This window comes from Pezoporus flaviventris, unplaced genomic scaffold (genome assembly GCF_033815535.1).
Source record: "Pezoporus flaviventris isolate CSIRO_AGI_PZ_B2104156 unplaced genomic scaffold, CSIRO_AGI_Pfla_v1 ptg000035l, whole genome shotgun sequence".
NCBI classification, from domain to species: domain Eukaryota; kingdom Metazoa; phylum Chordata; class Aves; order Psittaciformes; family Psittacidae; genus Pezoporus; species Pezoporus flaviventris.
Genome location: NW_026892583.1, coordinates 10,509,494 through 10,525,643, shown reverse-complemented (window position 1 = coordinate 10,525,643; position 16,150 = coordinate 10,509,494). Strand labels below are relative to the sequence as shown.

Genomic DNA, 16,150 nt, shown 5'->3' with positions numbered 1-16,150 from the left:
GGGGGCAGGAGGATGGGCATGAGGAGACCAAGGCTCAGCACAGTGATCCTGGCAAGGCCAGGACAATTCCCAAGAATTCCAGCCTTCTTTCATCCCACCAGCAGCAGGAAGGGGCTTTCATGTGCGTGGTGTTCCTGCTGCAGGGGTAAGAGAGTGCTGCTCCAGATGATGGCACATGGCTTTGTGCAGTGAAGGGGAACATCACTGGCCTCTCAAATCATTGAGCCATTCTCCTGCCTGAAAGCACTGAGCTGACCAAGTCAGGCAGCACAGGACTCCCCACTCCACCTGCAGCCCATCGGCAAGGGGGTCTGGGGTGCCAAGGAATGGCCCTGGGTGCAGAGGAGCCAGGACGTAAGAAGGAGGGATGAGGGATGGCATGTGGCTTGGAGGGAGGAATTACATGGGCTGAGTACGGAGCAGCATCTCTCCAGGGAGCAAGCTGCAGCGTCCAACCCAGTGCAACCACCTCAACACCAGCCCTTGCCCCAGACCCACCCAGAGCGAGAGGAGGTAGCAAGCACCAGGTGGAGAAGAGAGAGAAAACGGTTGAGATCACGAGATGCCCAGGCCTGAAAGAGCCCAGCACTGCTGTGATGAAGCACCAGCACATGGAATCCCTCGGGAGGGTCTTTCTTCCATAAGCAGGGGGAAACGCTGAGGTATGAGTGCTGTTGGGGCCACGTCCGAAGGAAAAGTCCTGCACAGTTCTCTTAGCACTCTCTGATGGGAAACTGGTGCCTGCTCCACGTTTTCTCACAATGCCTATGGAGAGGTTTTTCAATGTGAGGCCTCTGAGCTCATCATGGGCTCAGGTCCAGGGCTAAAGAAAAACGTGCTAATCATTGCATTAAGTGCATTCACGTCTCAGAACAATGCTTGTCCTTCCCAAGAGGGAGCATACCCAGAACGCCGGAGATACGGTAAACTGCAGCCTCCCTGCAGCCTGTAAAACCCAGCCTGGAACTCTGGGCACAGCCCAGGGCCAGCGCACACCACCCCGCGCCGGGTGCAGCCCAGCTCCCGCTATCCAGGAGAGCAGCGCTGGACGTCCCAAGCTGCCCAAACCCACCCAGGGTTCTGCCCCTCGCCTGGCAGCTCTTGGAGCACTCTGCAGGCACCACTCGCATGGCTGCAATTCCCACCTGCACTGGAGGGCAGGTCCTGGCCAGGAAATACCTGCTGCAGGCACCCAGCCCCTGTCTGCTGCCAACTGGCGAGGAACCCGTGCCCAGGCTTCCACCTGAACAGCAATCCTTCAATCTGCCCTGTGAAGAATCAGGAAGATGGGGCACATTCCCTTTTGCCCATGTTGCACGTGTGCGGTTTGGGCCGGTTCCTGAAGTTTTGGTGAGCTGCTGCAGCCCTTTGCCACGACCCGGCTCAGTGTGGAGCCTCGTCCTGCTTGGACCTGGCCAGCGTATCGGTCGGGTGGTTGGGTAAGCCCAGGAGCAGGGGTGGCCCAGGGCAGCGGTTGGGTTGTGATGCTCTTCGGCTGCGTGTGGGCTCCGCTGTGCAGAACTGGGCAGCGAAAACAGCCAGCGCTGGAAGGCCTGCGCAGGCACGGCTGGAGGAAGAGGAAGAGGTGTTGCGCTGCATGCTCAGGTCAGCTATTCTTGCCCTCAGGAGGAACCAGGAGGCAGGGCCGGGCTCCGAAGGCAGGGCAGGGCAGGGCAGACAGCCACGGAGCCTGCCCGGGGAGGCGGCTGTGAAGGACCCGAGGCCGACCGGAGGAGATCCCGCGCCCCTCCCACAGGGATTCCGGAGCGCAGGGACCAGTGAGGAGGCGCCGGGAGGAGGCTGCTGGGCACGGGTGGGACCGCGGCACCGTCCCTCTGGGCCGGCAGAGCGGGTCTGCCCCGGACCCCGGCGGGAAGGGCCTTGGACGAGCTCAGGAGCACCGGGTGGAGTCCCCGCCGCCGCCCCGGTGAGAACCAGGACCGGACCGGACCGGACCGCACGGCCCGGTGCTGCTGCGGGTTCCGCTCGTTCCCCGGCTCCCTACCCCCTCCCGTTGCACTCCCCTCTGTGCCGCCCCCCCCCCCCCAGGGGTGGCGGTCCCCGGGACCCCTCAGTTCGCGCTGCTCCCGCCCCAGCAGGGGCGGCCCGTGGCGGCGGCCCCTCCCCGTCCCTGTCCCGCTGCCGCTGCCGGTGGCGGTGCCCTCCCCGGGGCGGTGCCAGCCCGGGGCGGAGGCGGAACCCAAACCTGGAGCCCGTGCCCAGCCCCGCCGCGGCGGTGTCTCCCGTGTGCGTCCCCCGCAGCCCCGGCGGGATGTCGCGGCCGCTGTCGGACCAGGAGCGGCGGAAGCAGATCAGCATCCGCGGGATCGTGGGAGCCGAGAGCGTGGCCGAACTGAAGCGGGGCTTCAACCGGCACCTCCACTTCACCCTGGTCAAGGACCGCAACGTGGCCACCCCCCGCGACTACTACTTCGCCCTGGCCCACACCGTGCGGGACCACCTGGTGGGGCGCTGGATCCGCACGCAGCAGTACTACTACGAGAAGGACCCCAAGGTGGGAGCGAGGGGATGCTGGGCGGGACCTCTCTTTGCAGGGCGGGGGGGCGAGGGACCCCCCCCCCCCGTTTTCCCAAGGGGGGTCCTGCAGTGTGGGAGTGTGAGAATTCCGACAACCGTTGTAACCCCTTGGGTGCAAAGCGTCCCTCTGTGAACTTGCCAGAAAAATACAGGAAGGGGGGGCTCGGTTTTCCTTTGGTCTGGGGATATTCCCCTTAGCGCTGCAGAGCAGAGGGACTGGACTTTAACAAGGAGGAGGCCGCTGTCCTTTGCTTTGCAAAACAAAGAGAGCGCAGCTTGGCTGGGAGCTGGGTGCGGGGCATGGGAACAGCGTTTGTTGCCCCACAGTGCTGGCGTGGGTGAGCTCTCCCAAACGCAGCTGCAAAGCCTTCTAGGGCGAATTACTTGAAGGGCTTAGACGAAGCCAGCTGCAAGCAGATCTTGTCCGAAAGAGGCCCAAGCCTGGTCTGTGCTGCGGGGATCCCAAGCAAGATAGATCTGGTTTTGTGCAGGAGTTCCTGCTCGTGTGAGCTGGCTTGCACCCACCGAGCACAGGGCTCTGGCTGCTTGGGGATTAAGCAGTAATCCTGTCCTGCAACCTGGATGGCTCTGTCGACTCCGATTTCCTTCCTGGGAGGGCGGCCCGGTCAGCACCTCGCTGGGTTTGTGCCAGCCCCTGATAGCTCAGATCCCTGCCATGTCCTGTAGGGGTGAGAGAAAGATAAGCCCCTTCCAGGGCTTCAGTGTGGGGACTCTCCCGTACAGCTGAGCCACGCTGAGTGCCGTCCACCCCGCATCATGTCTTCCAGCTCTGCTGGGATCAAGCCAGTAAACCCAGCCCATGCTGCCCAGCATGCAGTCACAGAATGGTTTGGGTTGGAAGGGACCTTAAAGATCATCCAGTTCCAACCCCCTGCCACAGGCAGGGACACCTTCCACTCGACCAGGTTGCTCCAAGGTCCGTCCAACCTGGCCTTGAACACTGTCAAGGATGAGGCAGCCACAGCTTCTCCGGGCGACCTGTGCCAGCACCTCACCACCCTCACAGGGAAGAACTTCTGCCTAAAATCTGCTCTAAATCTCCCCTCTGTTAGTTTAAAGCCATTGCCCCTTGTCCTGTCCCTACATGCCCTTGCTTCAGCTTTCTTGTCAGCCCCCTTTAGGTACTGGAAGGCTGCTCTAAGGTCCCCCCTGAGCCTTCTCTCATCACCATCCCCAGCCCGCCCCTGTGTAGGTCCTGGGGAAAGCTGTCAAGTCAGCCACTTCCTCCAGCCTTAAATCCTTCCTTAAAACCTGCTGGTGCTGACACAGGCGACAGCTTACACAAGCTGCCACCTTCCTGGCCACATCCTGCACCCGTTGTGTCAGCAAGAGGGGAGACGAGAGCAAACCCAAGGGGGCAGTAGGGGAAGCCGGTGACCCTGTGGCTGCCCCGCACCTCTGTTCCCAGTGGCTCCCTTGTTTTTCTGGTTGCTTTGCTGCTCATGGGGACACTGGGTAATGTTTCCTCTTTAAAGGTTACCTTTGTACCACTGCAGTCCCCGGCAAGCTCAGGCCAACCATCATGGAGCTGTCCCTGCTCTTGGACCGGGCACCGCAGCTTGTCCTGACAAACCACCTGGGCACTGCCGTCTTCCTGGCTTGGGAAACAGCAGGGGCAGGGGTGCAGGGCAGGGGCTGCAGCACGGATGCCTCAGGGCCTCCAAGAAGCCCCAGCCCTCAAGTTCCTGGTGCAAAGCCCCCTGCCCTGTTGACAGCCAGGGTTCTCCTCTTGCTTTGAGATTACTCCCAATAGCAGCTCCTGCGGTGCAGGGGAGCCTCCTCCAGGCCTGGGGAAGGTGACCTGGGCTGGTTTTCTCTTTCAGAGGATTTACTACCTCTCCCTGGAGTTTTACATGGGGCGGACGCTGCAGAACACCATGATTAACCTGGGGCTGCAGAATGCCTGCGACGAAGCCATCTACCAGGTGAGCATCCCAGGCAGTGAGGCCCTGGGGCAGGAGGGCTCCGTGCTCTCTGGATCCTGGAGATGTCCGTGTTTTACCACGCTGTTTGCAAACTGCTCCGTGAGCAGCAGGTGATGCCTTAGCGCATGAATGCTGCTCCAGGACCTGCTTTCACAGGGCCCAGGGCTGCAGCCAGCACTTGCAGCCTGAGCAGGGCTGCCCAGCCCCAGGGCTGTGTGCTGAGGGATGCAGTACAGCTCTGCTGAGCCCATAAACTGCCAAGAAACTCATGGTTCTATGCATGAGGCCGTTAACAGCCATAATCGATGGCAGAGGAGCTTAATTCAGCCCCAGCCTGGGGCTGGCACCATGTGGCACTTGGCTTGTCAAAGGTTTTTGGGTGGCTCCTTTTCCCCCTGCCTTTCACCACTTGGACCAGCGTGTCCGATGCGTGTCATGTGCAACTGGGGTGTCTGCACAGCAGCGGGAGCAGCTTTTGTGCAAACATGATCAAGGGAGAAGAATTTATTTTTAGGCTTTTTATCTCTTACCTGTTGATCTTGGCAGCTGAGCTGGGGGTGGGGGTGAGGGGAAGAGCCTGGGATGCTGCAAGGTGGTATAGCCTGGGAAAGCAGAAGGCGTGAGGTTGATTGGAAATCACCCTCTTTGTAGTCGATGGCAGGTGAAGCTCTGGGCAGAACCTTCCTTAGTGCATGTGCTGAGCTGCCCAGACACAAATGCCAAAAGTTTCTAAAATAAATGTTTGGTAGCACAGAAATCACTTGAAATGTTTGTGTGGGCACGGAGGGCTGCCGGTGCAATGCAGGGCTGGGAGAAGGTACTGTCTCTTACCTGTGAGCAGTGCAGGGTCTGGCTCTTCTGCATGGGTGGCCGTGGCACTGGGGCTGTCCCTACCTGCTGTGACCGTGGGACATCAGGGGAGATGCAGACCAAGGGGTTTCCATGGGAAAAGGTGGCTCAGCGCTGACAAGGCACCGTCCGATTTCCTGCTCAGCTGCCCGAGGTGCTTTGCATAGGCAGAACCACTTCCTCCCACAGCATCGCCGACTGCAACCTTGAGATTTCCCTGTGAAAGTGGTGTGGTTGCTTCTCTGGGTACCTCTGTTAAAGGGTGATGCCTCGGGCCATGGGGATGGGCACCTGGGTTACTGTGCCAGAGGGCAGTGATGCACATGGGTGGCTGCCCCAGAGGGGGTGCTGGGGGAGCAGGAACACAGCACTGCCCCTGCGGGGCTGCAGCCGTGGTGCTGGGGCATAGGGAGAGGGAACAGGGCTGGGAATGAGCCCTGGGAGACCTGCCTGAAAGACCTGGGACCGGCACCCTGGTTATGGCTCTGGTCTTGTTATGGCACGGACAAGCCCCCGGGCGCAAGGAGCTTGTCCATGGCAAGGTCACTGGTATGCGCGTCCCTTGTAAAGGCTGGTGGAGGGACTTCAAACACCAGAGCTGGTCCCTGCCACAGCGTGAACAGCCCTGGAGCGGGAGGGCGGCTGCTCTGGGTGCAAATCACAGTGTCCCACCTGCAGGGATGGGTCTTGCAGGGTTGGGTGTCTTTCCACCCCTCCTGGAGGCCACCCTAAGAGGGAGGGCAGCAGTGGGTGCAGAATAGCACCCAGGGGCGCGTGCCAGCAGTGCATCCGCTCCACGGGGCCGGGCGATGAGTGTGTCTGCCCCATCACCTTCTCCTCTGTAGCTTGGGCTGGACATGGAAGAGCTGGAGGAAATCGAGGAGGATGCTGGTCTCGGCAATGGTGGTCTGGGCAGGCTTGCTGGTGAGTAAGCCCACAAATGGTCTCATTGCTGGGGAGACGGGGCACAGCATCCTCTGCAGGGGGTACCTGAACCAGGGGATAGGGGTTTATTGCCCCAGCCTGTCCAGCATGGGGTGAGAGGTGTTGGGTGGCTGGGCAGTGAGCAGCCGCTGCTGGCCCGGGCTCGTATCCCTGGGGTGCTCCTGCTTCTGGCCATTGCTCTCCATGGGAGAAGGACCCACTGTCTCCCAGGGCTCCCCAGGGAAGTGCCCCTCGGTGCTCTCCTCTCTCCCTGGCAGCCTGCTTCCTCGACTCGATGGCAACGCTGGGGCTGGCAGCCTACGGCTACGGCATCCGCTACGAGTACGGCATCTTCAACCAGAAGATCAGGGACGGGTGGCAGGTACGGGTGGAGGCGCGTGGCCCTCACCTTCCCCCAGCACAGCCAAAGCCCTGAATCTGGCCTCCCCCTTAGATCAGGTTGAGATCAGGGTGCACAGACACTCTCTTAGCTTGGAGACTGCAGGAGCTGCCGGTGCTGTGGTGTTTAAAACTTGTCGTGTGTTTTTCGAGCAAGTTTAACGTCTTAAACTGGTGCAAACAGGGATGGAGAGGTCACGTCCGTGCTGTTCACGGGGTGAGGATGGTTTCACTGAGGTTGTACAGGGATGGTGTGGGGAGGTCTGGTGGAGGCCAGATGCAGCCCCCGAGCCCTGCTGTGCTGCCTGATGTCTGCTTTAAAGCATCAGAGGGTGCAAGAGGCTGTTTAGGAAATGCAGTGGAAAATGCGGTGTGCATCTGCAACACCCCTGGCGGGAGGCAGCCCCGAGTGCCCAGAGGGCCCCTGTGAGCGCTCCCAAAAGCTGTCCCTAGCGCCAGCAAGTGGAGGCCTTTCCTCCTTGGCACAGCATTTCCTGGCTGCTACGTCCTGCTGTGGCTTATCTCCCCTGGCCCTCACACAATGTCCCTGCTGCCCGGAGCTCTGACCTGGCCATGCCAAAGGTGATCTCTACCCTGGGCTCTCCCCAGCACTGCTGGGGCAGGAAACAAGTCCTCTTCATTAGCTGGCCTGCAGGCTGACACTGACACTAAGGGGCTGGTGGCATCTTGGCCACAGCACGGCAGTGTTAGCGGTGCCCTGAGAACATTCATTTTGTCCCCACCTCCTCATCCCCGTCCTTCACCCCTCTGGCAGGGAGACCCTGGGGTTCAGGGTGGTTGGGGCAGAGACTCCAGGCTCACCCTGTGGCACCAGGATTCAGGTTTAGGGCAGACGGCCCCCAAAGCCTCATCCCCTTGGTGCAGCCAGAGCCTTTCCCGGCCCCGCACGTGGCACAGCCTGGGGAGGGCCCTGGGGCTGGGTGCCCCCACCATAGCTCCCGCTGCCTCCGGCAGGTGGAAGAAGCTGACGACTGGCTCCGGCACGGCAACCCCTGGGAGAAAGCGCGTCCCGAGTACATGCTGCCCGTGCACTTCTACGGCCGCGTGGAGCACACTGCCACTGGCGCCAAGTGGGTCGACACCCAGGTACGGGCTGGGGCACAGCCTCGTGGGGGCCAGCCTGCGGGGACTCCCTTGCATGGCTTGTCCCTGGGGGGGCTGCACCCCTGGCATGGGTCCTGCAGCATCCCTGCTGGGGAGGGTTGCGTTGGTGAAGGTGCTTTGCTGGGGTGGAAAAGGCGGTGGTGAAGCAAAGTGGGGAGGAGATGGACATTAGGGATGGGGACAGGTTTTGGTGCTCCACATCTGCAGCCAACCTCTGAAATACCCAAAAGCACCTCCGGCAGGTCTGTGCGCAATGCACAGCACGGTACGATGGCTTGAATTAAGCTGCTTCTGGCCCTCGCAAGCCTTTCTCCATCCCCTGAGTGCTCCTGGCAAACAGCAGGCACTGGGCAGACCTGAGGGAGCCGGGACGTCCCCATGGCAGGGGCTGTGGGTGCGGAGCATGTCCCCACCACGAAGATGGATGCAGCCCTGAGCTCAGTCCTGGAGGAGGGTCTGTGGGATGGGAAGGCTCAGGTGGGGCAGGGGAGACCTGGAGGGACACCAGCCAGGGGCACAGCCCAGCCCCAGCTGCCCTGCTGATGTTGTAGGTGGTGCTGGCGCTGCCCTACGATACCCCCGTGCCCGGGTACTTGAACAACACCGTCAACACCATGCGCCTGTGGTCGGCTCGAGCACCCAACGACTTCAACCTGCGTGACTGTAAGTGGCTGCTGGTGGGGTGCCAGCGGGATGGGGTGGAGGGGGGTCCCGTGCCCACCTTATCCCTCTGCTCCTCCACAGTCAACGTCGGAGACTACATCCAGGCTGTGCTGGACAGAAATCTGGCGGAGAACATATCCCGTGTCCTCTACCCCAATGACAATGTAAGTCACAATGCAGGGGGGAGAGCGTCCCTGGTTTAGGGATGGATAAAGAGCACCCAGACAGAGTGTGAAGTGCAGCAACCCCGAGACATTGCAGAAATGCTTTCAGTTGTGTTTCAAGCTGCCTGTAGTGCTTGGGTGGGGATTGCTGCGTCTCACCAGGGCTGCAGTAGAGACGACTGTTCCTGGGCAAATCTGTGCTCAGTGTGGTAAAAGGGAGTAGGGGATGAGAATGTCCTGCTTGCAGGCACAGGGGAAGAAGCTGAAGGGCAGCTCTCCGCACTCTGCAGTCTGTTTTGGACAAGCCTTGGCGGTTTTTTTCCCATTTAACCCTACCCCAGCCTTCCCAGCTGTCAAGGAGAGCTGGGGGTACCACAGCTCCAGCGGTGAGCTTGCCTCTTACGGATTCTGTTTTGCACACCAGCCGGTCGGTGTTTTGTGCTGTGCGAACAGCGGCTTTAATTCTTGTCTCAGAATTAGCTCTTCGGTCTTACAGCCCCTGCAGCTTCCCTTCCCTGTCTCCCCAGTACCTTTCCTTGCGGCCAGAATTTTCAAGCCAGGGAGAACAGGTTTTGACGATGTCGGGAGGGACTCAACCTGTTTGCAGTGGCAGGCACATCTCACACCCCTGTGCTGCGATCTGGAAAGCACGGGGAGACGCTGGGGTTAGAGCTGCTGCTAGAACCAGCATAGGAAAAGCAGTGGGGCCTCACACCGAGCTGTGTGGTGCATGTGTGCCGGTGCGGGTCCCGCGTGCAGGGAGGCCCAGGGAGGCCCAGCTCCCGCAGCACAGGCACTGCCTGGGCAGCGTGCTGCAGTGCTTCAGTGCCTGCTCCTCTGCTCGCAGTTCTTCGAAGGGAAGGAGCTGCGGCTGAAGCAGGAGTACTTCGTCGTGGCTGCCACCCTCCAGGACATCATACGCCGCTTCAAAGCATCCAAGTTTGGGAGCACAGACAGTGTCCGAATCGTGTTTGATTCCTTCCCTGACCAGGTACAAGCCCACGTTGCTCTGACATGTACCTTGGAGCTCATTTCAGCACCTCTCACGTGGCCCCCAGGCCTGGAGATGTTTTGCGGACCCTCTCTGGGTACCTGTGCCCAGCTGATGGGCAGTGGGATGCCCACATGTCCCCCACGCATCCCCACATGCCAGCGCTGCTCTCCCCACAGGTTGCCATCCAGCTGAACGACACACACCCTGCCATGGCCATCCCTGAGTTGATGCGGATTTTCGTGGACATCGAGAAGCTGCCGTGGAACAAGGTAGAGAGACCTGACTCGGCCGCTGGTCCCCTCCGCTTGCGCTCGCCTTCCCGCCAGCCCATGGTGGAGGAGCTGGGGAACCAGTTTTGTAGCTGCTGGTGGCCTAGGGAGTGATGTGGAGTGGTCAGGATGGGTTTAATGGGTATGGACTTGGAGGAGTCGGCTTGGCAGTGCTGCTGACCATGGTGGGAGGACTGTGCATGGGTGCTGGCACCCAGCCTCGCTGCTCAGCACCAGCTCTCCCCTGGCAGGCCTGGGACATCACCAAGCGGACCTTCGCCTACACCAACCACACAGTGCTTCCCGAAGCCCTGGAGCGCTGGCCAGTGGACCTGGTGGAGAAACTGCTTCCCAGACACCTGCAGATCATCTATGAGATCAACCAGAGACACCTGGATGTAAGTCCCTTGGGCAGCAGAGGGACCCTCTCCATGTGTTGTGCTGTCAGGACTAAGGGCTGCACAGACCAATGATGTTGGGTGTGTGGCCAGGTGGTTCTGTCTGCTGTTTTGGGAGGTTGGTGTGCAGTTGCCATCCTGCAATTACTGGCTATTTTAAAGACTTCACGCATTGCTCCAGGGCCTTACCTGTTGGCCTTTCTTTGCTCCCTAAATGCAAAATTTCTCCTGGGAAGGGATGAGGTGGAGGGTACAAAAGAGATGGAGGTTTGGCCTCCTGGGCTGGCAGCACAAGGCTTTTGCTGAAACAGCTCTGCTGGCCACACGTGCTCAAAACCCCATCTCTGTGACTGTGGGGGCTTGGGATGTCCTTATGTCTGGAGACATCCATGCTGGGGAAGGGCACCCTTGGGAGGGGGTCTGCACTGTCACTTCCAAGTAAAAGCCATCGCTCTGCGTCTCACCATGTCAAGTGCATTGGAGACATCGCTGTGACCCTCTCCTCAGGAGCAATCGGGTGGGAAATCCCTAAATGCCAGCACCCCTCACCGTCTCTCTGGCCTTCTCCACAGCACATTGCATTCCTCTTCCCTAACGACGTGGACCGACTTCAGAGGATGTCCCTGATTGAGGAGGGAGGTACCAAGCGGATCAACATGGCCCATCTCTGCATCGTCGGCTCCCACGCTGTCAACGGCGTGGCAAAGATCCACTCGGAAATAGTCAAGACTCAAGTGTAAGCGTGGTGGCGGGATCGCCCTTGGCTTGGTAATGGTGGTGCCAGGAGGCAAACCTGAAGTTGTCCTCTCCTCGTCCTCACAGCTTTGAGGACTTTGCAGCGCTGGAGCCGGAGAAGTTTCAGAACAAGACCAACGGCATCACCCCGCGGCGCTGGCTCCTGCTCTGCAACCCGGGGCTGGCGGAGCTCATAGCAGAGGTAATGCTGGGGAGGGGGGGCAGCGTGCTGGCCCCCAGCCCTTCCTGACCCTGGGGACACTGCTCCAATCTCAGCCCTTTACATCTTCTAAATGGTGGAGCTGTGTTTGCATCTCACCCGGGTGCTCTGCTCCTGCTTCCCAAGCGCTGCTGGCTTGGCTGCCAAGCCAGCCAGGAGCAGCACGCACAGGAAGGCGCCTGCGCGCATCCCACGGTCAGCGCGTGCCTGTGCTCCTGTTGCAGAAAATAGGGGAGGACTACGTGCGGGACCTGAGCCAGCTGACAAAGCTGCACGAGTGCGTGGACGACGACCTCTTCATCCGGGAGCTTGCCAAAGTGAAGCAGGTGAGGGGGTGGCCAGGGGCTGGAGGCAGGGAGAGCGCAGGCTGGCGCTGACATGCTCCCTGCCCTCACCCAGGAGAACAAGGTGAAGTTCGCGCTGTTCCTGGAGAAGGAGTACAAAGTGAAGATCAACCCTTCCTCCATGTTCGATGTGCATGTGAAGAGGATCCACGAGTACAAGCGGCAGCTGATGAACTGCCTGCACATCATCACTATGTACAACCGTAAGCCACCATGCACCCCAAGGGGACAGGCTCCCCTGCGGGTGCATGAGCATTCCTAGGCCCTGGGATGCAGCTAAAACAGAGGGTGACACCTTGCTGCTGTCTCCTCCAGGCATCAGGAAGGATCCTGCAAAGCTCTTTGTGCCGAGGACAGTGATCATTGGGGGCAAGGTGAGTTGGGTCAGGAGTTTTAGGCATTTTGGAGGAAGTCCTTGACAATGCCCTAGGGAAATTGGTTGCAGCTGTCCCATGTGGCTAGGTCCATGAAGCTCGCCAGGAAGGGCTGGGGCAGCCCTTGTTGGCTTCGATCCAAGCAAGGCACCGAGTTTTGGGGCGTGCACAAACATGTGCTGCTTTTGGTCAGGGAAGCCCCTGAAAGCTTGGTGGTGCAACACATGGGTTGGATGAGGTGATGGAAGAAGTCTTGAGGGGGTCCTTCTCTGGGCAGGTGGGCACTGGATGGAGCTCCCCTGGCCAGGCCTCTGGGCTCACCTGCGGCTTTTCTCTTAGGCTGCCCCAGGATATCACATGGCTAAAATGATCATCAAGCTCATTAATGCTGTGGCTCAGGTGGTGAACAACGACCCCGTTGTGGGGAGTAAGCTGAAGGTCATCTTCCTGGAGAACTACAGGGTCTCGCTGGCAGAGAAAGGTAGGCCACATGGAGCACGCTGTGGGGAGGGTACATCGGCCCCGTGGCTGTCCACCAGCCCATGGCTCCATCACTGCTAACATTCTTTGACATGATACAAACGCAAAGCTGGTCGCTGTGAGCCCCTTGTGTCCGCGTGTTCTGTTGGCAGTGATTCCTGCTACTGACCTGTCGGAGCAGATCTCCACAGCAGGCACTGAGGCGTCAGGCACAGGGAACATGAAGTTCATGCTGAATGGGGCTCTGACCATCGGCACCATGGATGGAGCCAACGTGGAAATGGCTGAGGAGGCTGGAGAGGAAAACCTGTTCATCTTCGGCATGAGGGTGGAGGATGTCACAGAGCTGGACAGGGAAGGGTGAGGGCTGGGGACACCGTGGGGGTGCTACCACAGGCAGCTATAGCAGCGTGGTCTCATATGAGCCCTTCCCTGCCAGGTACAATGCCCAGAAGTACTATGACCAGCTCCCCGAGTTGAAGGAAGCCATTGACCAGATTAAGAGTGGCTTCTTCTCCCCAGAGGAGCCTGACCTCTTCAGCGACGTGGTCAACATGCTCTTCCACCACGACAGGTGAGCCCTGGGATGCCTCCATCCCCTGGGTTGGGTTCCCCCACCAAACTCCCGGTGCCTGTGTGGAGCAGCCCCCTGCACCCTCCATCCACCCTCTGGCTGATAATGTCCAATTTTCCAGCTCTGATGATGTGCGTGTGGTCGAGCAATTGATGCTTCACTGGTACAAGAGACGGGTCCGTGTCCAGCACCTTAGCTTGGCCCATTAAAGCCTGGGGTACATTAAGGCCAAGACGCATTTGAGTGCACAGCCCTCACCAGACGATGGATGCTTTTAAGTGTCTCCAGGGCTTTCCCGGCCAGAGCATTAAGCAGCCAAGGGCCACCAGCATCTGCTCTGGAACAATGTCTCCCAGTGTGCCCTCCCAGAGCACACGTGCCACAGCACCCATGGGCTTGCAGGGCTCTGCGCAAATAGGGCTTGGGGAGGGTGAACTTGTCTGAAGTGCTCGTCTTGGAGGCAGCCCAAGATGTGGCAGCCCAAGCCCCGTGTGCTGCAGCCACCGTCCACGCCAGGCTCCCACCTCTGCTTTCCTGCTGCCACCGACTCCTTTCTTTGCTGCTACAGGTTTAAAGTTTTTGCAGACTATGAGGCTTATGTCAGGTGCCAGGAGAAGGTCAGCGAGCTGTACCTGGTGAGTGCCGGCCTGGGGACAAGGCAGGGGAGCTCTGGTGGGGGCACCACATCCCCTCCCCGGGGGTGGGTCTGTGCGTGTACATGGGTTCCTGGTGAGGAGGCTCCTGGATGTGCTGCTGCAGAGAGTCCTCCATCTTAGGGCCAGCGTAGCACCCATGGGTGCAAGCCTCCAGCCACAGTCCCACCTCTCTCTTTGCAGAACTCCAAGGCATGGACCAAGATGGTCATCAGGAACATCGCAGCAGCCGGCAAGTTCTCCAGCGACCGCACCATCAAGGAATACGCCCGGGACATCTGGCACGTGGAGCCCTCCTACCTGAAGATTCCACCGCCCAATGAGCCCCGGGACACGGCTGAGCAGAGTACACCCAACGGCACAGCAGCATAGGGGCACGGAGCTGCTGGCAGCTGGAGCTGACGGATGTGAGCACAGACGCTGTACAATGGTCTCTGTCTCTGCTGTGTGGTGTCTGTGCTGCTGCTGGCTTTCCTACGGGTGGGGAAGGGGTAATTTTTGTAACTCAAGTGTCGTGCAGAATGCCAGAACTGTTGCCCTGTTGTGTCACTGGAGTCCAAGAGCTCTTTGCTGAAGTCTAAATCAGGGACTGGGCTCGTACCAACGCTAACGCAAAAACTGGGTGTCAGGGCTGAGGTGCTGGGGCTCAGACAGTGATAGGGTGGGGAGCACCACTGGACACAGTTGTCTGAGCCCTTGCAGGTGATGCTAAAGCAGGACCTGGGGTGCAGCTCTTGCCAGTCCTGAGGCGTCAATGCTGGGGAATTAAGGGGTAGTTGCAGTAGGGCTGTGTAACACCCCCCCCCACACACACACTGCCCCATGTGATGCTCCTGGGCATGGTTTCTATGGTCCTGTCCCAGGAGCAGCAGCCAGATCACAACAGTATCCCCATCCCCCAAGTATCCCGAAGCATCCTTGAGGCAGTGGGATAATTAGAATGTTTTTCAGTAGATTTTATTACTTACAACATTAAGTTTCTGGTATGGATTTGAGTAAGTGCTTGTGGTTGCTGCATGCAGCAGCTGGTATCATTTAATGTTCAAGAAGTCTCTGTAACAAGGTGCAGTAAATTTTGCACTGTTATTGCTGACCATCATGCTTCAGAGCCTGGTTTCTGAGTCCTAGGTGTGGATCTAGGGCTTAGAGCAAAGCTGTGTACCCAGGGCAAAGAGGATATCCCTAGGCATTTTCTGGGCAAGGTTCGAATTCCCTCTTTTACCCAAGCAACTGGGTCTATATTTTCCTCATCCTGTTCCTTTACTAGAACCCTTGAAACCAAAATTTGATCCCTGTAAGTTTTCATTTCTAAGCCTAGTTGTACAATTAAATCTCTCCCTAGCAAATTGCTTCCTGCTACAGGAATGTATAACAATTGGCCTATGAATTGTTTCACTGTATTTTTCAAGGTAGTATCTTCAAAGACAGGAACCAAAGATCCCTCTCGCTGAAAATCCCTCTCTTTTTACTCCCGAAACAGTTATCCTTTGGTTTAATAATTACAGTGCACCTGATCAAGTGTGTGACTACATGTGCGCATGTGTGCAATTAAGTGTATGGCTCCACATGCATTTGATTATGTGTGCAAAGTGCGCTGTGCCTGCATGGGGCTGCTCATGAGCAGCATTTCTGGAGCTGTGGCTGAGGTAAAGCCATCTGATAAGCTTGACTGCACAAACAGCAAGTTGTGGAGCAGGCTTTTCTACTTCAGGGCCAAACAATATTCCTGAAATACTGTAAGTCATTTATAGGTTTTCTCCCCTTTTCTTTTGTAAAATCAGTAAGAGAATTTATTGTTCCTGAAAGCGAGGGATTCAGACTGCTGACTCAGCCCAGTCTCAGCAGAGGGAGGCACTGTGTGAGCCTCACAGCCCTGCCAAAGCAGCTTAGGTCTGACACTTGGCATGTGCACATCCCCTCTGCCCAGTGCATCCCACCCTGGCAGCATGGTGCTGGCAGTGGTGCAGAGCTGGCCTCTTTCTGGAGAGGCTGTGTCAGCCTCTCTTGTCACCATCTGTTGATGTCTAACTGCACACACACAGCAGTGATCTGATCATGGGTGGGCTTCTCTGAGCCCAGTGGCACTGCACCCATCACGGCTGCAGATGCTGCACCTCCTGCCCATTAGGATTGTCTGGGGGTGGGTTATAAACTATTTGGGGGGAATCATATGGAGGGGGTAAACTCTTTAGAGGATCCCATGCCTTAGGTTCCTCAGTATTTCCCTTAATTTTCTTGTTTGTTGTTTTTAAGGGGAACAAGTGAACTGCAGGGAGGGGCAGAATTTCTCCCTCCTGCTTCACTGTTGATCTCGACCTGAGTCTCCCAGGAGACCTCTTACACTTCTCACACTCCCAGCATACCCAGCATGCAGCATAATCAGACTCTTCTTGTGAGAAAGGTTCCTTAACATAGAATCATAGAATAGTTAGGGTTGGAAAGGACCTTAAGATCATCTAGTTCCAACCCCTCTGCCAGGGGCTGGGACATCTCACACTAAA

The 16,150-nt window shown here is 58.4% G+C and overlaps 1 protein-coding gene across 2 annotated transcripts; it reads left to right on the top strand.

The window, feature by feature from the left end:
- Positions 1 to 2,183: 2,183 nt before the first annotated feature.
- LOC133273854 (glycogen phosphorylase, liver form) lies at positions 2,184 to 14,196 on the top strand. Of its 2 annotated transcripts, XM_061462467.1 has the most exons (20): positions 2,184 to 2,515; positions 4,383 to 4,484; positions 6,179 to 6,257; positions 6,536 to 6,639; positions 7,632 to 7,763; positions 8,333 to 8,444; positions 8,526 to 8,608; positions 9,456 to 9,599; positions 9,779 to 9,871; positions 10,123 to 10,269; positions 10,842 to 11,005; positions 11,092 to 11,206; positions 11,449 to 11,550; positions 11,624 to 11,771; positions 11,884 to 11,942; positions 12,282 to 12,423; positions 12,575 to 12,782; positions 12,862 to 12,996; positions 13,565 to 13,631; positions 13,833 to 14,196. In XM_061462467.1, exons 1-20 carry the CDS (start codon positions 2,273 to 2,275, stop codon positions 14,019 to 14,021), a joined length of 2,568 nt encoding a protein of 855 aa, XP_061318451.1. In that variant the 5' UTR covers positions 2,184 to 2,272; the 3' UTR covers positions 14,022 to 14,196. The 2 variants fall into 2 exon arrangements, with proteins under 2 accessions (XP_061318451.1, XP_061318452.1); XM_061462468.1 differs by lacking the exons at positions 2,184 to 2,515; positions 6,179 to 6,257.
- The last annotated feature ends 1,954 nt before the right edge of the window (positions 14,197 to 16,150 follow it).

Bases quoted from the DNA above. Each gene is read 5' to 3' on its own strand.
- LOC133273854 (XM_061462467.1), top strand. From the start codon at position 2,273: ATGTCGCGGCCGCTGTCGGACCAGGAGCGGCGGAAGCAGATCAGCATC. The intron at 9,600-9,778 runs GTACAAGCCCAC...CTCTCCCCACAG, and splicing joins TTGATTCCTTCCCTGACCAG to GTTGCCATCCAGCTGAACGA. The intron at 12,783-12,861 runs GTGAGGGCTGGG...CTTCCCTGCCAG, and splicing joins ACAGAGCTGGACAGGGAAGG to GTACAATGCCCAGAAGTACT.